The sequence below is a fragment of the Ailuropoda melanoleuca genome, chromosome 13, assembly GCF_002007445.2.
Source record: "Ailuropoda melanoleuca isolate Jingjing chromosome 13, ASM200744v2, whole genome shotgun sequence".
In the NCBI taxonomy this organism is placed as follows: domain Eukaryota; kingdom Metazoa; phylum Chordata; class Mammalia; order Carnivora; family Ursidae; genus Ailuropoda; species Ailuropoda melanoleuca.
Genome location: NC_048230.1, coordinates 29,011,557 through 29,033,150, shown reverse-complemented (window position 1 = coordinate 29,033,150; position 21,594 = coordinate 29,011,557). Strand labels below are relative to the sequence as shown.

The window sequence follows — 21,594 nt, the reverse complement described above, 5'->3', positions numbered from 1 at the left end:
GGCACCCGGTTTCAAATCCTTTGTTGCTGCCGCTGCCTCTGTGACACCCCCAGGATGGGGCAGAGCAGGGGCGCCCCCAGTCCCTTGAGATGCCCCAGAGGCAGCTTTCAGAGCCTCACCTCCCTCTGCTACTCAGAGGGGAAAAAAAAAAAAAGAATCGAAAGTAATTGCCCAAGGTAATGTCGGGTGTGGCCATCTTGTTCAATGTTTTTAAAAAATATTTTATTATGAGCCCACCCATCAATTTGGAAAGGTGAAATTTGCTCTTTTTCCCGTCACTGATTTTGAAATCCCGAGCCAGAGCCGAGCGACAAAAGCAGGTTAAGTGATTAAGTGATTAACCGATTAACCGATCTGTGAGGGGCAGCTGGGGGAGGGCAGAGGGCGAAGGGCCAGATCATTATTCTTTTTTTTCCCACACTCTCCTCTCCACGATCACTGAGCGCCCCAGGGGCTGATCACAAACCCTGCTTGGCCAGGGAGGCGGACACTTCGTCGGCTAGCGTGGCGAGTTGGGGCGAGTCTACCATGTCGATGCTGCCCGTGGAGGACACGTTGCTGAGGTGCCGCGGAGATGTGTCCCCGGACACCACAGGCGACTTGTACACGATCTCCGCCCCGTGGTCAGTCTTGGCTTTGGCGTTCTCGCGGAAGGTCAGCTTGTGGGTTTCGATCTGCAAGACAGGAGGTGAGGGAGGGAAAGTGAAGCCACAGAAAGGGGCGCAAGCCCAGTCTGCCCACAGGCCCTCGGGTGGGAGGGAGCCGTGGCGGGGGGGATACCTGCGCACAGCTCCCGGTCACCTGCCTGCCGGCCACCCGCTTCCCTTCTCCAGATGCAGTGACCGTCGTTTGTTTCCTGTGTGCCCTTCCAGAGATTCCACACGTGCGCCAACACGTGTGATACAGAAAAAGAAGTGTGTCTGTATATTTAACACACACAATAACAATATCCACATGCTTGACGCTTCGGGTTTTCGACCTGATACCTTCCGTTCCCAGCACCCAGTTTCCCCGGTGCTCGTCGCCCGTGGCGTGGATTCCATCACCTGGTACCAAGACGCCCCTGCTCCCCTATGCGCGGGTATCGGGGCTATTCCCGTCTCTGGCTGTCACAAACAACGCTGTGTCTGAACAACGGGGTGTGTACGGCATTTCACACGCAGGCAAGTGTGTCCTAGCAGCGGAATGGCTGGTAGGCCAGAAGGCACGTGCATCTGATTTTAATAGATACTAACAAGTCGCAAATGAAAGCGTGAAGGAGGGGCGCCTGGGGGACTCAGTCGGTGAAGCATTGCCTTCAGCTCAGGTCATGATCCTGGGGTCCTGGGATGGAGTCCTGCTCCCTGCTCAGCGGGGAACCTGCTTCTCCCTCTGCCCCTCCCCCCTGTGCTCTCGCTCTCTCTCATGCTCTCTCAAATACATAAATACAATCTTCAAAAAAAAAAAAAAACTCATGAAGGAGAAGCTGGAGATAAAGAAGGGACACCACCAGAGTCAGGCCAGTGGGAGTCACGCACATTCCTCCCCGTCGCCGGTGACGGGAATTCGGAGGTGGCAGCCGCGTGGGCCGCACTGGATGGTGTTTCAAGTACAGAAACGATGACACAGCCAGGGGTCCAGGGGTCTGTGCCCAAGATGCCCGGGACACTCCGAAAACATTTGCTAGAGATGTGGGCAGTTTGTACAATTCCTGATGAGACCCAAAGAGGTGGACACAGGAATTCCCTATGCTTTCGGACCCGGGGCCAGCCATTGTGCATCTGGTGAAGCCAGAAGTGTATGCACCAGCAGGCATGCGCTCCCCCGCCCACAATTCTTCTGCACGAGTTCAGGAGCCCTCAGCCCCCGGGGTGAAGAGCCCCCGTCGCAGGGCGCTCGGACGTGGGTGGGAAGGAAAACCAGGCTCCCGCTTCGGCTCTATGCTTATTGTGTCCGTTTTGGTTCAGTGCTTTGTAAAGAAGAGCCCTTCCCTATCACCGTATTCAAAAGGCGATTCAGACATAAGCTTTAATAAGAACATTAATGTTAGTGTCTTGTAGAAAAAAGTGAGAGGGTCCTGGGAATGTCCCCAAATCTCCCAAACTGGAAGGAGCTCAGGCAGCAGGGGTCCTGTGCCCCACTGCTCATGAGCAGTTTTGCTCATCACATCAGGACGTGGGGGACTGAATACGAGGGGACGCTCTGGGATCAGGAGAGTGTCTTCTGGGTGGTGGGCAGGGCCAGGCCCATCCTTTCTGAACCGGCAGAGGTGAGTTAAAACAGACGTTCACACTCAGGCCTGACTCTGACTCACATTTGTAGATGGCCACAAGTACCAGGAACCCTCCAGAACACGTTCGCATTTGGGTCTCCCCACCACCCGGGGATGTGGATATTTCTGTCCATTTTGTTGATGAAGAAATGCATGCAAAGCACTTGCCCATCCTGCCCAGGGTCACACCTCCAAGCAGAGTCAAGCCCAGAGCTTTGCTCAGGACATAGAAGCTTCCAGAGATGGGAGTCACCAGTGCCCAGGCCTTAGCAGAGCCTCTGTGCTTTTGCAAAGAACCTTCTCCATGGCCCCAGACAACTGGGCGCTTCCTCACTTCCCCTGAGGCATGCAGGGGGACGCAGGGTCCCAGGGACTGAGAAGTATTCCTGCACCTTGGAAGCCGAGTCTCTGGAAACACTTCGGGTCCACCTTGGGGTCAGAGGGGACCGCATGGGGCACTGTGGTGAGCCCGAGAGCACAAGGCCATCCAAGGGCCAGTACTCTGTCCTCCGCCCCAGCCCCCCAGCGTTCGGGGAGCGTGTCCAGGGTCAGGCGTGTCCCCAGGCCTCCGCCCCAGCCCCCAGGGTTCGGGGAGCGTGTCCAGGGTCAGGCGTGTCCCCAGGCCTGAGTCGGCAGCCTCTCCTTGAAGACCATCCCAGGAGACCATCCCAGGAGGTGCTTCTCCCAAACGGCACCGGCACCGTTGGGCTTTCACCTCGAACACGACATGGGTGCGTCTCTCCAGAAGGCCCAGTGAGGAGCCAGACTGGGGGAGGGTGATGGCCCTGGGGGCTCCCGGCTGTCGCCCAGCCCAGCATGATGCGACGACTGCCACTTCCAACCAGCTGGGCCACCGCGGGCAGCAAGCACACTTTCTCACGCCGGGTAGGGTCACAGAGTCTGTGCCCATTCTGGACAGACACCCCCCCCCTTCTACCACAGCTCTGTCCGCTGCGGGGAGGCACGACCAACTTCACTGCTGGGAGGAACTGCACGGCAGGCGGGTGGGGAACCCCCGGGGGGCGCTTTGGCTGCATTTCTGCAAAAGAGGAACTGTGGGGCCACAAGCCCCCATCCTGTGATGTGCCCAGAGGGAGCCTACTAAGGGCCACATACCCCCTCCCGTGTCCCCTCCCCCGTGCTCACGCAGCGAGACCCGAAGACTCGAGAAACTGTGGGGATCACCGAGATCCTGGGCCAGCAGCCTCCCCGTGGGCGTTTCCGTGCCAGACAGGCAGGGGCTCCGCAGGAACTTGGATCGGCAGCATTGTTCGGCTCTAACTGCCTAGTGACCCATTTAGAAATTAGGTTATGTTCCTGTGACTGGGTGGCGGTGGACTGGGGTGGGCTCTGGGGCTGGTTCCCTCCCTTTGCGGATGCTTTGCCAACCACTGGCCAACTGCTATCACCGAGGACAGCGGCTCACACCTTGAACCACATGGAAGAATCACCTGGGGGCTTTAGAAACTCCAGGTGCCCGGGAGGAACGTAAGAACCATCAGAGTCTCCAAGAGGGGCCCGGGCATCAAATCTCATAAAGCCCCCCAGTGACTGCAACAGGCAGCGAAGGTCGAGACTCACGGTCCCAGGGGTTGCTGAGAATCCACATCAAGCCGAGGAGACAGGCCCTCCCCCTGACTCCTCTGGAAAACCGCTCCAGGCTTGTCCAGCCCACTCCATTCACAGCCACATCCCAGTGCAGCCTCCTCCCCGCCTGGCTCCCTTTACCTTTTTATTCCCTCCGCCGGGGACATGGGTGATGTTGTCCAGGGACCCGATCTTCGACTGGACTCTGTCCTTGAAGTCCAGCTTCTCAGACTTGACTTCCACCTGGCCGCCTCCTGAAACAACACATGGGCACCGCGCCTTGAGGGGGGGCGAGCACGCGACTCCAGGGAGACAGCAGCCTTTCCAGCGCCTGAGACCATCCTTCCTGTAGAAGGTGCTTTGCGCCCAAGTAAGCCCTTCCAGAGGGCTTGACAACAGTCTGCTCCCTCTCTTTCAGCAAGCCGTGCATCCAATGTTTGCTCGACAGCCCTTCCTCCTCCGTTAATGTGAGGTCAGCGTCAGCTCAGGGCAGGAGGAACCGTTCCACGCTCTAAACTGGTCGCCTTCCAAAGAGTGAAGTCTTTCTACGTCATCCTGTAAGGCACAGCCCTGCAAAATCTCGGAGTGACACGAAACGGCAAAATGCCCCCTAACCGAGGAAGGGGCCTGAACCTCCTCCGTCCTCGGACGCTGGGTGCCGAGCCCACGCACCGGAGACACGGCCTGAGGAAGAGACGGACAACATTCCTTCCTGGAGAAAGGATGAAGACACCCGAGAAAGCTGCTCCAGCAGGACTGGGTGGTGGTGCCAGGCGCGAGATGGTTTTCAGTGGAAGAGGCAGAACCCCCACGACACGGCCCAGGGGAGCCAGAACCCAATGACACATTCTGCACCACATTTCTGCCGGTCTCTCTCCCCACAGGACCGCTTCCAGTGAAGAATCGGCTCTGAAGCCGGCTCAAGGCGAAGTCCCTGCTCTGGCCTCCCAGGCGGGAGTCAGGTTCCAGATCAGCGCTGGACAGCGCGGTGCCACCGGCCACGTGCAGCCACTCAAATTTTAATTAAATAAAATTAGTTTCTTTTGTCAACTGCACTAGCCACATTTCCAGTGCTCGACAGTCACACGTGGTTGGTGGCTACCACACTGGACAGAGCAGGTCTAGAACAGTCCCATCATCACAGAAAGATTGACAGACAGCTCTGGTTTCTACATGGTGCAGGATGGCGAGGAGAAAGGTAAGCATGGCAGAGCTCCAACCGTCTTTTCTGTTGAAATGAAGTCACAGTGGGAGCATGGCGACGGCTGGTGAAGCGTCCCGCCATGTCGGCTGGGGACCAAACCGAAACAATCCACAAGCCAGCCTCCGGGAGCCAGATCAGGCCCTCCCCCAGCTCCAGAGGCCCTACGTGCGCCCGCTCAGAGAACCGCGAGTCAGGGTTTAGGACCAGCATCTGCCCTCCCTCCCGGCTTTGCCTTGGCCAGCATGGCACCCCGCTCAGGAGCGAGACAGGGCAGCCAGCCGCCCCCCACCCCGGGTCCCAGCAAGTTCCACCTCCAGCGCTCCCCTCATCAGCCCATCCCCGCCATCCTTCCCAGCCGCACTTGGAGGTCACCTTGCTCAGGTCCACGGGTTTGTACACTATTTGCACCTGGAGGTGAGAGAGGATGAGCAGGAGACAAAGAATAAAACAGGATGATTTCACTGCGGGCGGAACACCATGAAAAGCCGCTGTGTCAGTCCAGGCCCTGCTGGGACAGTACTTTCTGCAGGCCCGAGGACACCCCTAGTCATGGTGGGAAAACGTATCATTGGACTTCTGCCAACCCTGCCCCGGGGGGAGCGGGTCTTCACAAAATAACTGTGGGACCACAGTGCCCTCCATCCCTCAGGGGAACACAGGACTCTGTCATGGCGCAGGCCCCACACCGCTGGTTTCAAAGGGTCACTCTTCCCTGACATTACACGGACATCACATTCAGTGCAGACAAGGCAAGAAGGGATCTGCACGATCTGTTTGTGTGACGTTTAGAAAATCTTGTTGGAAAAGCAAGGAAGCGAGGTCTGCTGGTCGCGTGGCCTCAAACAGGAGCGGGTGGAGTAGGATTGATGGGTAGCCTTTCTCCCAGGACAGCCTCCCACAAACCCTAGCACCGCAGTGAGAGCGGTGACAGCAAGCAGGACCCAGAGCTGTTTGGCCACTCGGTGGGAAGAGCCAGCCGGCACCTGGACGCACAGTGTCCTGGACCTTCGGTTCCGTAGCCTGGGAGCAAAGCGACAGGAGGAGATGGGCAGGTGGCACAGAGGAACCCGTGGCTCGGTCCCCGTGAGCCGGAGCCTGCTCGGACACACACAGGTAGGGGAGGCCTCAGGGCTCCTCAGAACCGGCTGCAGGCCCAGCATGTGGCTTGGCCACGCCACCCACCCTCTGGAGGGGGTGACAACCCCTGAGCGGCCCACCAATCCCAGCCTGAGACCCAGCTCCCTGGAGGGGGCACGCTCACAGGCCTCCCCCCATAGCCAAGGTTGTGAGGGGGTGTCCCTGGATGGTCCCTGAGGGACACTTCCCAGAGCCTCCAGCAGCCACCTATGTGAGGCCACCTGCGGGTACAAGGCACCAGTCACCGTGGAGTGGGGAGATGGCTCCCACTCGCTGCCCCCGGAGTGACCCAGGAGAGAGATGGCCTGCAGCCAGAGAACCAGAAAAAAAAGGAGGGAGGTTGACGTCTATCTAAATCATCTGGAACAATTCCAGATTATTTTAGTTAATGAAAATCGTGCTGCCATTTGCCGTTTACTGATGGAGAGTCGATGGAGGCCGACAGGTGGCCCTGGGCTGTGTGTAGGGTGTGTGTGTGGAGTGAGGCAAGGGGGGTGCCCAGGGGTGGCAGCCCTTGCCTGTGAGGGTGAGCAGGTGGGGAAGTAACGATTCTGAGGGAGTCAGGTCTGGGAGGCAGCGTGTGCCCAGAAATGGGGAAGGGGCTAAGGGAGCTCCTCCTGGCATGAGGGAGAGGGAAGTAAATGTGAGCCAGACTTCCTTCTTCCCCTCAGCCTGGATAAGGGAACAGGGAGTGGAGGGGAGGGCGTGCTGGAGGAGGAACCTGGACTGGCAGAGGGAAAGGGATTGCTTGAGGACAGGAGCCAGGGCAGGGGAGGTCAGGCAGACTGGAGGCCAGGAGAGGGAGGAGGCCAGGCCCTGGAGCGGAGCCCAGTGCCAGCCAGGAGAGGGGGGGATCCCGAGATGGAGGGGAGTCTGCCCACTGGGAAGTCACCATCAGGCTCGGGAAGGGAGAGCAGCCAGCCAGAGCCTGGGGCCCAGGCCAGGGATCTAGCGCCCCAGAACACCAAAGCTGCTTGGAACCCCCCAGCCACCTCCCACCAGGAGAGCTTGCTGTGAAGGCTCCTACTGCAAACCAGCAGTGGCTTCAAGCCAAGGACAGTGCTCAGGGCCAGCCTGAGAAATGCTGGGGCTCTTTGCCAGGTCACGTAGGCTGGCCGTAGATGGGCAGAGAGCACAGGCCAGACAGGGGTGCCCCCGAGCAAGTCCCCTGACATCCTGGGCACTGCCAGCAGCCGCGGAGAGGTACTGTCTCCCCAGAACTCACGCCCGGAGGAGCGGTCTGCTGTCTGCAGTCCCCTGGACCCCGCAGCCTAGGCCTCCCCCGCACACCTGCCACCAGCCCACCGGAACGGCGTCACACGAGAGAGTACGCGGCCTTCCTCCTCTGGCTGGAGCCCGGTGTGCAGGACACCAATGCACCAGGAGTCAAGGCTGACACAGCGGCCGCACTCCACTTGGAGTCCAGGGGCGTGGGTGTTCCCCACACCTTCTCTTGGCTTCTGGGAGCCGTGGGACCAGAGAGCAGGGCCAGGGACACAGAGGGGACGTGGAGCAGACACCGGTGAGGAAGCGTTACCGAAGCGCCATGCAGCAGCGGCAGGGACCAGCGGCGTCCAGGTGCTCGGGGTGGGGGCAGCAGCACATTGCAAGAATAAACCTGGGGGTGGGGGTTGCTGGATGCAGGGGTGCGGGCCCGGGCTGGGCACGTTCTGGAGAGAGAGCCTGCCCGGGGCTACCACCATCCCCCTGGCACCACTAGCCGGGAGTGAGTTCCCTGCTCTCGGAAAACGTCTCCCCACCCGGGGGGGACCTCAAAGGGGCTCAGCCCTCCCACTGCGATGTGTTTAAAAGTTGGCTGTCAGCCAACCTGGGGGGGGGAGGGGAGCCAGGGAGAAGGGGCACCCCGCCTCCGATGCCCCCACTGTGAGTGGCCACAGAGCGGCCAGAGGGTAACAGCAGAGTTGACCGAGTGCATGAGTGAGAAGTGAGGATGCCAGCCCCAAATCTCAGGCCCTCACCCACTGGGGACACCAGGAGTCCCCATGACATTTGGAGGAAGCCAGATCTTAAAAGGGTGCAAAGCCACATTTCTCCATCAACTCCCGACCGCTGTAGGCAGGGTTCCCTCGTGCACTGTTTTGGGCTCTTTGGCACCTGACGTCTCTGCCAGGGATGGGGCTGGTTTTACACTCGAGCCCAGGCTTAGGGATCTGCTCATCCCTGGCAAATGCAGGGGACAAACATGAACAGAGACTGGACTTTTCCTGCCCTGAGGTAGGACAGGAAGACACTGTGTCTGCTCGTCAGCACAGGTGGGCCAGCGGTCCACGGGGCTGTCAAGGTGAACCGGCCCGAGCCCAGTCCCAGGTGCCGCCACCTTCAGCCCAACCTCACACGGGCTGTGGGGCTTCCAGGAGCCCATGCTAAGCGGTGGGTGGCGCTCACCAGGGGTGTCATGCAGTGAGGACCTGGACTCCAGGTTTGGGATAGAGAGGGGCTCGGTCATCTTTCCTTTACCCCCTGCAGCCTGCATAGGCCAGGGGACCCACAGATGGCTGGGCCAGCCCCCCTAGAACAGTGGGCACGGGCGTGGGAGCACAGACAGACCCTGAACCGGAGAACGGTTTATTCTCTGCAATGTCTCGCAAGTGTCTACACTCATGCCGCTTCTTATAAACCAGAACCGCCGTAGGGCGCAGGGAAAGTGTGAAAGTACTCACACTGCCGCCTCCTGGCACGTGTTTGATATTATCCTTTGAGCCACACTTGGACTGGACGTTGCTAAGATCCAGCTTCTTATTAATTATCTGCACCTTTGATAGCCAGAAAAAAGGATGAGTGACACCGCAAGCCCAGAGCCGTCCGCTCGGCGCTAACATGCCCCCTGCATGGCTTCAGGGCGGGGAGATGAGGCGCCAGGCTGAGGGCAGGAGGCCTGAGTCTCACCTTCCCGGGGGAGCTGCCCCAGGAAGGCATCCTGAACCGGGAGTGACCGGCGTTGGGCTCCCCCTTACAACACTGGGTTCAGAAAGCACATCCACCAGGAGGTGAGTCTCACCACGAGGCCCCCCCGAGAGCACGTCGGAGGCCGGTAAACCTGTACGCCCAGCTCAGTGTTCACCGGCTGGGGCGGAGTGAGCGGTGCTCAGTTGTGCCACTGCATGAATAAATAAAAGAAACAGCAAGTGCCATCTGTGTCCTCATTCGCATGCCTACCAGGCCCGCCAGAGCGTTCACGAGCGCTCTCTGTGGCTGTCCTCAAGCTGCCAGGCCCTGGAATCACCTGCAGGTTTTTTTTTTTTAATCCCGGACCCCACCCAGACCTAGAATGAGAATCTCGGTCTCTGTGCTTCTGGAAAGCTCCCCTGGTGCTTCGTTCCGACGCTCGGCTAGGTTTGAGCACCGCTGACCTCACGGGGAGGACACAGATGGCTCTATGGAGAGAAAGACGAATCCAGACGTCCCTCTGCGTGAGATATCACTGCTTTTAGTGGTGACTGATTTTTACTCAATTTGTCTAAAAACTGAAATACACAGACAACCATGGCACAGAGAAGGGGGGGTCTGGTCTGCCAGAGCAGTGATCACCTCTTCATCCCTGGTGTCTCTCCCTGCAGGAGCTCCCTGCTTGGAAACTGTGCGCCTTCCTTTCTGTTCGTCACTGAGAATAGCCACCAGCTGGTGAGCTCGAGGTCCCCAGTAAGAGCCAGCACTGCCCTCTGAAATTCTGGAAATGGCACCAGCCCCTCCGTTGTGGCCTTTGTGAACGCCAGGTGGGGGCCGCTGCTCCGGGGACTTGGGATCCGTGAGGGTAGCTGTGGCTGGGGGGTCGCAGAGCGCCAGCCTGGCTCGTGGGGGGAGAAGGGTCCCAAACCCTGACCCCAGAGCCAGAGCCAGCCCTCAAGGGGGCCACAGGTCCTCTGCAAAATGAGGAAATATGGATGTGAGAGCAAATCTGTCCATCCTACTTTTCTGTGTTAAAATGGCCATTCCTTGATTAAATTATTAGTTATTAAATTACATTGGTAGCAGCTCACATTTATTACTTTTAGATGTCCTTAGCCTGACAAAATAAAAACAGAGTAATCTTCTCTTGGACCCCATCCTGTTTTTTCCTTAATCTTACTGGTCTGGATCAAAACACCCGGTAAGCACACACCTGCCCCACCTTTTTCATTCTCGTCTATGTTCCTTTAAAATAAGCTGTGTATTTTTTTTAACTAGAAAAGTAACATAACATTATGATTTTGAAAAATAGGTTAAAAAAAGCAAAAAAATCTGTTTCCCCGCCTCCATAGCACAACCACGAATACTTTTTGTTCTGTTCCCTCGAAGTCACAGACCCACAAATAACTGCCATCATGTACATAGAAAGGGTAGTAATTATTTACATACACATCTGTATCTTGCTTTATCAAGTATCATCACCTTCTAAGCATTTGTCTTACCTTCAGTCATGAAAAGCATTATTTTAAGTAATATGTCATATTCCATTTTATGACATCTGTATGGTCAGATATTTATTTTGAATAACAGAGACAGTCTCGCCACGAACATCTTTCTGCAAGGAGTTCTTTCTGTTTTATGGATTATTTTCATAGCAGAGTCCCAGAAGTAGAATTTCTGGGTCAAAGTTATAAATATTCTAAAGATTTTTCAATACGACTCTCCAAGTGCTTTCTAAAAGGGTCAGATTAATTTACTCTGTGAGCACCATCGAGAAAGTCAGTTTCGCCACACGGCTGCCAGTGTCAGACATTTAAAGACTTGGTTTGCTTTCTTTGACTAAAATAAATGGGACTGCATTGTTGGCTTATCCCGCATTTTTTTTATTGTTATGAAATTGCTCCTTTGCCCCCTTTTTGCTGGTAGATGTATTTTTTTTTTTCCTACAAATATTTAGGTCTTTATAGACTCAAATTCTTTGTCGTTTCTTCTCTGGTTTTTATTTTTTATTTATTTATTTTTTAAGAGAGGGAGAGAGAGAATCTGAAGCAGGCTCCATGCCCAGTATGGAGCCCAACGTGGGGCTCGATCTCACGACCCTGACGTCATGACCTGAGCCGAAATCAAGAGTCAGATGCTTAACTGATGGAGCCACCCAGGTGCCACTTTTCTCTGGTTTTTAAATGTAAAAACCACTCCTCATTTAGAGGTTGGGTAAAATCTAATTCCACATCCTCTTCCTCACCTGCCATGCCCCTAACTTAGTGATGAGGAGGCCCACGGCAGCCCCAAGAGGTTCAGCGACCTTCTCACATCAGGCCGTGACTATGGCTACCTACGTGACAACAAAGCTTCGCCCCAGCTGTCCCCAAGCCGGGTGTCTCATACACCAAGTACAAAGGACACTCCTGGTGGACACTGCAATCCTCTCCTGCCGGGGGGCAGACGCAGTGACTGTGCCTCAGCCCAGGCCGGAGTGGGACAGGCCTTCTCACACCGCTCCTCAAGGACTCACTGCCGCCCCTCGGCACAGTGTCTCTGAATTAGTTCACGCCACACTCAGATTTTAAGGAGTGGGACCCGAACTCCTTCTGTGGGGATCGTGTTTTACTATATCACTTTCCACGGGTTAAGTCCCAGAAGAAGGCACACCTGCTTTCACAAAGGCACTGGAGCAGTGTAGTATTAGAAAACACACACACACAAACACACCAGATATTAACACAACAAAATTAAAAGGATAATGGTCAAAGAAGGAGAGGTTATCGGGAGTGACAATGGGACTGATCATTACATTGAACTCCGAGCTTCCTGGAAGCCAAGGCGAAATGGGAAACCTGATGAGCCAAGTAAGCCTCCTTATCTGACAAAGAAAACTTACCAGTTTTGCAAGGAAGATAACCTTGTTTTCTGAACGAATCCATTTAAGAAATTCATCAAATGAACTTAGCGACATTAAGCAACAAGATCTGCAACGTATGTAGACATTCTTTTTTATGTGGCTTTTTCTCGCTCCAATCCCACAAAAAAGGCAACAAGTTTTGTTTTGTTTTTGTGGGATTTGGCAGGAGACATAAGGATATTTACATAGCAGACCTGAATTGCTGTTAGTCGTCAAATTAAGTCAACACCCTTTACAGTGTGTTAGATTTACAGAAGGGAGATAAAAGGGCTGGCATTAGGAAACTGGAATCCAGAAACTTAATTTCTCGGCTAGAGCAACGTGTAGGATGTTGAACCTCGGCTCTGGGCAGACACTGAAAATCCTCATCAAAGGAAAGAACAATGTTTTCGAAGCTCCAAATTTTGATCCAGGAGACTCACAGTCAAGGGAGAGATTCCTGCGGTCAGGGTTTGATCCGGGAGGAGAGGTGGGGGCGGGGCAGGGCTAAAGACAACTCCACTTCGGTTTTGTCCATTTCCTTGAGGACCTGAAGCTGTCCCAAACGCTCCCCGGGCCTTGATCTGATTCTGTGTGGGCTCAGAGCTCTTGAGGTCTCCAGATGGCCCAGTCCTCCCCCCAGGAGCTCCCAGGCTGGCCCAGTGCCCACCGGCCATCCTGGGCAAGGCCTGTCTGCAGCACAGCCTGGTGCTTGCTGGGTTCAACCTGGCTCCACTAGAGTCAACATACCCGGTGCATCTTTAAAATGATGGGATTTACACAAGACTGTTCAGAGATACGGATGCTGTACACAGGGAGAGGTGCCCGGGGGACCTGGGAGTTACAGGGCTGTCCCGGGGGAGGGTCCCAGCCTGGTTCTGCAGGGATGGGCAGGTTCAGCTGAGTGAGTCCCTGGCCCTGATCCTGGAGAGGCAGACTATCCCAGGTACAAGCCGACTTAACTTACTCCACGTAAATGTTCTCTGTGTGTGCTTTTTGCAACAAGAACTGGGACTCTGTGACTAAATATAATGAATTTTTAAAATACAGTTGTCAGGGCGCCAGCGTGGAAACAGACACATCGTTCTGTTACCGTCTTGTGGCCACCTGGAATATTGCAGCCTGAGGCCCTGGGGTGGGTGGCTTTTGGTTGGTTTCTGAACTGCCTGGGGCCCTAGAGTCCTGCAACTGGCCTGGACATCCTCAGAGCCAATCAGACCACCCCCACGTTCGGATCCCTGAGCCCTTTCCCGGCCGTGACTTCCTTAATCTTGGCAGACACAGGCACTGCCCCAATTCTGACCAGGGGGCCTTGGCTGCAAGTGAGCTGTCTCTGTCCCCCACCCTGGATGGTCCCTGGGACCCCTGTGCTTCCCTCTGTGCTCTGCACTGAGCTCACAGAAGGGCTGCTGAAGGCTCTCAGTGGGGTTGCCTTAACCTCACGGGGCCCTCACCGGCTCTGCCTTTCAACTCTGATCCTCCCAACCTCATTCCCCACGATCCACGGACCATAGGGCCCGAGGCTCCCTCCCTGCAGGCAGTGCCCTTCCCCACCCTCCTCCTTCTCCATCCTCTCCTGTTCTGGCAGGGCAAACAGCCAGCTGGTTCACCACGGACCCAGCAGGGACCTCCCTTGATCGGCCGGCAACTCCAGCCTAAACCCATGTCCTAGATTTATTTTCTTTTGCCCTGAATGCCTCCAGGGTGTGGTTTCCCTCTGTCCTCTCTAAGCCCGTGAACCTAGAACTCTTTGCAGGGGACCATCCTTTCAGAGACCAATGGTGGTCCCCAAAAGGGTCTGTCCTGTCTTCTCTGACTTGTGGGTGACACCTCACATTGTGGGTGACTGTCCATAACACAGGTGACTCTCCTTGTGGGGGACCCTCAGTGCGGGGGCCCACATATCCTTCCCTGGCCAACCTGTCCTCTTGCCCCTTTTCCTCTAGGCCTTGGGGGCAGGAACTCTCCGCACAGAGCCTTGGTGCTCAGAGGTGCCCCAGGACTGTCAAGTGAATGAATGAATAAAGGACAGGAGGAAGGAACCAGCTTTCCATGCTATTGTCTGTCCTACTGTACTTGTGTTTTCGAATTTATTTCTGCTCTTACCTTTGTGTCTGCATTCTTATTTTTTCCATTCTTTTTTCCCTCCACTAAAAACATAATTTCTCTGCTGTGGCCATTTAATTTCCTTTTTTTAAATAACAAAAGCATTTAAAATGATGAATTCTGGGGCACCTGGGTGGCTCAGTTGGTTAAATGTTTGCCTTCAGCTCAGAACATGATCTCAGGGTCCTAGGTTAGTGGGGAGCCTGCTTCCCCCTCTCCCTCTGCTACCAATGCACGCAGAAAAGGCCTTCTTTGTCTCCAAATTGAACAGTAAGTGACACAGGACAATTTTTTAATTCCCTTGTATTTGTGGTAATGTTCGTGGTATGCACAAAATCAAGTTCTGGGGCAGGATCCTGAGGGAACAGACGAGTGCAATTGCTGTTTCCCTATATTTATAGGTCTTTTTTTTTACAGACTGTATGCATAATTGGCATAACATCTGATAAATCCTGTGTCATATAGTTTAATTCCTGGTATTTAAAAATTTCCTTTCTTGATTACAGGGACTTTCTATGTCCTTCTATTTTTTGCTTTACAATTATCTACTGTAACACTTCCAGTTACAATGTATTCCTATCCATGTTTTTCTGATCAGAAATGTTTCACTGTAGAAAATTTGGAAGGAAAGGGAAAAACACACAATCTCTGTGAATCACTATTGGCATTTTGTCATAGTTTCATTTTCTCTGCAAACTTTATCAATAGTAGGCAAAACTTGAATATTCCTACACTACAATTTTTAACTTCATAGTATAACATTTATAAATGTTTATATAAAATTTTTTTCAAGATATTTTTAGTGGCTACATAATATTTTATAGTATGGCATCACCATTAATTACCCCTCCGTTGTCAGGCATTTAAATTGTTTTGTTTTGCGATTATAAAGTTCAACACACACTTTTGTGCTTACTGCTTTTTCTAAGTTTTGGGTTTTCTTCCTTTCCCTGACTTTAGAGTACAAAGCACTCTCTTGTTCTGTGTGAGGCTATGGGGACCCAAAGATCCCAAGGTGACCTTCAGCTAGGTCCAGAGGAAGAAGACAAGAGACCCTTTGACAGATCACTTGTTTGGCAGACTGAAGTTGTGAAAACCATGGGCATTCCTTCATTATGTCAAAAAGGACTGTGCTGATTTGCAGCCCTTGCAGGATGAAAGGATGTCAATTTCATGTCACTTACACCTGTAGTGAGTAGTCTGTTTTTTTAAATGTGTTTGAGATGCTGGTTCTTTGTCTCTGTGTCTGAACACCTCCCCACCCAAGAACAGGGCTAGCACAAAAGTCAGGGCCGGGCTGCAGGACACAGGGGCTGGCCTAGGCTGGGAATGAGCTGACCGAGGAGGCAGGGGCATGGAATCTGAGAACGGACGGGGTCAGGACTGAAGGAGGAAAATCAGTCCTCAGATCCAGGGTGCACAGGAGACCCTAGTTGAGGTCGACCAGAGCCAACAGGTGAGAATCTGGGTCTCAGCGGGGACTGCACATTCAGAACACCTGGGGAGGCTCCCCAGGGGATTCTAATGGGCTTGGGGAAGGCTCTGGCACTAGGATTTTTAAGAGACTCCCCCCATCAGAGACACACTCCCAGGTGATTCTCTTGCAGTCAGGTAGGGGAGTAGGCATGCGGTCCCAATGCTGGACTGCCTTGTCTTTTCACCCAGCCTTTGGTGGACTCAGCTGGTTCTGTTAAAGTGGCCAAGGGACTATCTGCATTTTCCTTTAAAAATAATTCCGTTCTGGAATCTGTAAGCAATACCTGCTCATAGTAGCAAATCATGAAAACAGAGCAAAGTACAAAGCAGAACACAGGTGTTTCACATTTTTTCCCAGCCACTGATTTACATTGATCCTCTGTGTTTTCAGTCTCTGCAGGTTTTTCAAACTGGACCCTCTTGCTTCTCCTTCTTCAATGGGACCACCTGTTTAGGGGGTCGCGGTATTCAGACTCACAACGCGCGGTATTCAGACTCACAACGCCATCCCTGTTTGCAGCCGAAATAAGCACGACTGAGCACTTACGGTCTGTCAGGCCCTACGGGCGGCCACAGGGCCCCAATGATCTCAGGGAGATCTCAGGGAAACTTTAGTCCAGGCATTTTGAAGGCCCTCTCCACGGATCCCATGTACCTTCTTTCCTGTTTCTTGGCTCTTCATTTTCTCTGGACATTAATGTTGCTCTTTGTTATGGCTGAGGTTTTTGTTTCCGACAATTTTCTAGGTTTTCCATGGGATTTAAGGGAAGCTGTTACTCGTCCTTTGGCTACTTCCCTGCCTCTTCCCCCCCAGAGTCCGGAACAAAGTCGCCCTCCCCCTTTAACCCTTCAGTAGTGCGGGGACCTGGGTCTGTGCCCAGCATGGTGAGGCCATAGGGAGGGGGGAGTGGGCCCCTCGGAGGCTCAAGTCACTGGCCCCCAACCACCAGACTCCTCCTCCCCCACAGACAGGGCAGCCCTGGGTGCGAGGGACAGATTCTGGCCCCGGAAGGGTCTTCAGTGGGAAATGCTCAGCCCCGGCACTGGGTTCTCTGCAGAACTGCTGGAACTGGGCCGGGGGTGCCCACACTTCCCGAGCCAACCTCAGAGGAACTCAGAGCTAGCTGCGGGGTGCAGCTGGGGCTGATGGGGGTACAGCCGGGGCTGGCAGGGAGAGGTGGCTGTTTGCTGGTGTGTGACAGCCCATGGGCTGGGGGATGCTGATGGTGAGTTTCCCTCTTGCAGTCACGAGTTGTCCTGAGACGCTGGTCACAGCCACACAATCTTCTTGTAGGTGCAGAGCTGGCTGTGTGGGGTTTTGTTTTCCGTTTTTCAGCACGAGGGGCAAACGGTCCCTCAATGCTATGAAAACAGGGCACACATGGGGCGCTCACAGCACTGAGGGAGGTGTGCCAACGCCAGTGGGAACATCCCACCACCTTGGCAACCCTCTGCCTGCAAAGCTCTGCAGAGGGGTCAACTTCAAGCCAACACCCCAGCTGCCCCAGAGCCCCTTCTGGAAGGACACAGGCATCTTTACAAGGAGCAGCCAAGGCAAACACCACGTATAAGTAAACACGGGCCCAGTGCCCACCCTGTGGACCACAGACCATGAGCCCCAGGCCCCTACCCTGGGAGGCACCCAGACCTCCCAACTGGGCAGGACTCTTTGGACCCCACAGAGAGGAAAGGCCAGCGGAGGCCCTGAGGCTCCACGGGGAGCAAAGCACAGGGTTTTGGTTAAGGCACCAACGTGGACAGAAAGCCCTGAGACGCTCTCCCTTCATGGTAACCCAGGCCCCAGCCAAGAGGGACATCAATAGTGGCAAGGGCTCCCACTGTGGGGGGAGATGAGTGCTTCTGACTGATTAAAGGGAAATGATGGCTCTGGGGTCTGTAACATCCCCCCAGCACAGCAGGAGGCTCATAGCCCCCCAAACGGCCCAAGCCCGGGAGGCCCAACACATCTGTGCTCCTAACAGTGAAGTCTGGGTCCTTTGTACTCCACACAAGCCACCTGTTCTCCCCTCTCCATCCCCCCAAGCCCTGGTGCTGGGAGGGGGAAGGCTGCTAGGGGCTGAACTGTGTCCCCCCAAATTCATATGCTGATGTCTTAACTCTCAGTGCCTCAGAATGGGACCATATTTGGAGATGGGGTCTTTCAAGAGGTGGGCCCCCATCTATGATGAGTGTTCTTAGAGAAAGGAGAGACTGGGACAGAGAGACACCCAGACAAAAGACCACATGAGGACACAAGACGGCGGCCATCTACACGCCAAGCAGAGAGACCTCAAAAAAACCAGTCCTGAAGATACCTTGATCTTGGACTTCTGGCATCCAGAACAGTGAAGAAATACATTTCTGTTATATAAGCTGCCCGGTCTGTGGTCTTTTGTACGTCAGCCTTGGGAAACTCATACAACGGGGGCAGGGGATGAGAGGAGGAGGAGTAGGGGCTCCAGGTCAGTCCCCACCTCCCACCACCTTAGACCTTCGGAAGCCCACAGTTCTCCACCTTTAGGAAACCCAAAGATTTCATGAACGCCCACTTGCCCCGAAGAACCGGTTGTTCAAAATGGCACCCCAAATTCCCCCAGAACTGAGCATTAGAGAGAAACTTAACCTAAAGAAATGTCCAACGAATGCCAGAGACGCTCACCTACAGTTGGTCACGTCACGTTCTAAACACAAGACAGGTTGGGGAGCCCTGTGGGTGCCCCCAGGTCATGGAGATACAACCACCCTCATAATCTCAGGGACTGTCCCGTCAGCAGGGGCTCAAACAGGGAAGGACAGAACCAGCACTTTGTCTCCCCTGAGCGGGGCACTCGCGGCATGGTGGTGACCCCAACACAGAACGAACCACAGCTGTCTTTCCTCGCTGAGATCGGGAGGGACCGGGGTGCTGGGTGAGGGCTGGGGTCAGAGTCCCTTGCCCGCCTCTGCCGCAGGTGTGGGGGGACCCGCACCCGTTCTCCCGGCCTCCTGGCCCAGCACACGCCCAGCCAGCCCCCCAACGTGCGCCCTTACCTTCCCGCCTCCTGGCTGGTGTTTCAGGTTCTCGGTGGAGCCGATCTTGGATCTAACATTCTTCAGGTCTGGCATGGGGACGGGAGCGGTCTGCAGACGGCTCTTGGCTGAAGACGGCGACTTGGGTGGAGTACGGACCACCGCCACCTTCTTGGGTTCCCGGGTGGGTGGGGTTGGCAGGGATGGGGTGCGGGAGCGGCTGCCAGGAGTGCCCGGGGAGCCGGGGCTGCTGTAGCCACTGCGATCCCCGGATTTCCCAGATTCACCTGGAGAGACAGGAGGCAGTGAGGCCAGCACTTGGGGTGGGTGGGAGCCAGAAAAGTCCCTGGGGGCTGCCTGTCCCGAGGGCCCACTCCCAGACTCAGGGCCAGTTAGGCAGGTGGGAAGCAGGTCAGAGGCTCTGCTAAGGTAGCAGGAGGCACCCTTGACCTCATTTCTAGACACATGTCTCTTCTGCCAGGCCTTGTCCCGTAGAGACAGAGACTCCCTGTCTCCCAGGGAGGAAACAGAGCGGTCACTGAGGACCGCCCGGTATCCTTTCCCAAGGGGACCAACTCTGCCCCATGGCCTTGGGGTCAAGAGACTGGACCCAGCTAGCTGTGTGGTCTCAGACAAGTCACCTGACCTCTCAGAACTTACGGGCCTCAACTGGAACTGGGGAATAATGGCAATGCCCGCAGTGAGGGCGCCAGGCATGGATACGTGCAGATGCGCTCTGAAAAACCCTAGTGCCATACTTTGTGGCTTTTCCCTGAATAAGCGTAACACAGTGACAGGACCAGGGGCCACCCTTGTCTGGATCTATTAGATCCTTTATCCACTGGGTGAATTTTAAGCTGTTCAGCAATTCCAGGCCCCTTTCCCAGCAGGCCCCTGCACAGCCTCCCCAATTTCTCTGTGGTACGTGGGCTCTAGAATAGTATGCCTGCTCTAGGTGCACCTGTTCCTCGCTCTCCGGACAAGCCATGCCGCCTTGTGCCGCCCTGCCCTGACCTGCCCTCTCCAAGAACTCGCTTCCTCTGTGCCCATGCATGGTGGGCCGTGCACCTTTCCCAACTGTGGGGAAGGCTGCTAGAGCTGGTCTTTCCCCAACAGGACTCAGTCCTGGGCTGCTCAGCCTGCTTCCATCCTGCCCGTCCCAGACCCTGTGCACTCTGTAGGTACTAATCCCTGCGTCCACATCTCCAGAGCCTCGGGTCAGGTGCAGGACCTGTAAGATGCAGATTCCTGGCCCCGTCCAGACCTGGGATGACAGAACCCCCAGGGCTAGGGCCTGCCCTGCCAGCTCCTCCCACATTCCCTGGGGACTCCTGAGCACGTCTGAGTCTCAGAGCCACGGGGCTGGAGGCTCTGGGTGAGGGCCGGGGTGAGCCACCCGCACTGAGGGTGCCTGAGCTCTATGGGTGCCTCCAAGCTTCCCAGAGACCCTGGCCCTGCCCCAGGAACTATCTGTACCAAACTGGGACCTGCAGGCTGCGCCCTGGAGAAGGGGGGGGCTCTTGGTTGGAAGTGCCGGGCAGCCCCAAAAAGGCCACTTCTCTCGTCAAGAGGAAGAGGAAGCATCACCATTTTTAGAGTCTGCATTTCCATGTCTGTTGGACGGCCCTAAGGTCGCCAACATCGGGAAACAATGGAAGGGACCTCTGCGCCAGGCCCAGTCCCCCGTCCCCCCGCTCCTGCCCGCAGGCGCACGGGCTGACCACGGCACTTGGGGCTGGCTGCAAATCCTTTCTGCGCCTCTTAATTGCAGACTGACGTTGGGCAGGCCACTCAACCTCCTAAGCCTTCGTCCTGACCTGGAAAACGGGGAGGGCGGCCCCAGCCCACCCAGCTGCTCTGAAGGCTGGCTGCTGCACCAGGGCCAGAACCTGGTGCAGGGGCGAGCGCGCCCCACACTCGTTAATAAAAGGCAGCGGGAGCTGCACACCTCCACTTCGGTCCAAGCCTCCAGCACCCACCAACAGCTGGATACGCGCGCTCCCTGCCCCCCAGAGCCTCGGCTGAGGTACATGAGGACACGCGGGAATCGGAAGGTCGGTCAGACAGACGCATCTGCGTGAGCCACAAGAGCAGGAATTCGGACGGCTCTGCGCTGAGGTTCAAGCAGCCGGTCATCCCTGCTCTCAAAACCTAGGCCAACAAACAGCCACACACAAACAGCGCGTGCCCCACTGGGCGAAGCGGCCCCCCAATTACCTCGCTCTGATTTTACCCCTGCAGGGGGTGGTTTTCTCTGCACTTGCTTGGTAGCTTAAAAAGAAAAATCCACAGAAAGCCTCATTATAATCAAGCTTAAACATGGCCTCCGTGAAATCTTCATGCTGTAGGCACCAGCCAGGCCACACGGCAGAGGCGAGCCAGGCGGAGAGTGCATTCAGGGAGCAGGGGTCCCCACTGGCAGGACACAGGTCAAGGTGGCCACAGAGGTCTGTCCCCCCACAAGCTGCCACCCACACGCAGATATGATCCAAAGAGAAAGGCACATTCTCATTCCCCGTTTTGAGAGTTGTGTGAACACGTCAACTGGCTTAAGGCCAAGCAAAGAAAAGCAATATCAAAATCACTCATAAAATTCAAATACGATTCTGTGAATTAGCCTTCTGTCACATGAATTACAGACAGGAAGAAACCATCCAGCCGGTGTCTGTGAGCAGCACATTCTTGCAGGCACCACCCCAGGGCAAAGGAGGCAAACACCACCGCAAAAACATGCAGACGAAGGGCTCTGAGCTGCCACCCCGGCCAGCACACAGCAGAGACACCCGGAACCAGGCCGGGCCTCTTGAGGCTCGTACAAGATCCACGGGCCGCTGAGCGCCACCCCAATCCAAGGCGACCAGATGCCCCCCGAGCTGTGCAGAAGCCAAACCCAGTCTCCTGGGGCATGGCCCCTGGGGGGTGGGGGGAGGGGGAGAGAGGAGCTCTGCCTGGCTGTCTCTCATCCCCAAAGAGGGCAGCTACTCTTTATAGCACCCCTGGGAGCAGATTCGCTCCCCGGAAGCCTGCCTGGTACTC

The 21,594-nt window shown here is 55.4% G+C and overlaps 1 protein-coding gene across 1 annotated transcript in view; it reads right to left on the bottom strand.

Moving 5' to 3' along the window:
- Window positions 1-406: 406 nt before the first annotated feature.
- Window positions 407-21,594, bottom strand: part of MAPT (microtubule associated protein tau) — a 94,695-nt gene continuing 73,507 nt past the window's right edge. The window contains exons 11-15 of the mRNA XM_034640404.1: window positions 18,580-18,845; window positions 8,861-8,953; window positions 5,354-5,450; window positions 3,980-4,089; window positions 407-674 (exon numbers count right to left, since the gene is read on the bottom strand). Of these exons, the coding sequence (XP_034496295.1) occupies window positions 459-674; window positions 3,980-4,089; window positions 5,354-5,450; window positions 8,861-8,953; window positions 18,580-18,845 (782 nt within the window). The 3' untranslated portion in view covers window positions 407-458. The remainder of the gene's footprint in view (window positions 675-3,979; window positions 4,090-5,353; window positions 5,451-8,860; window positions 8,954-18,579; window positions 18,846-21,594) is intronic.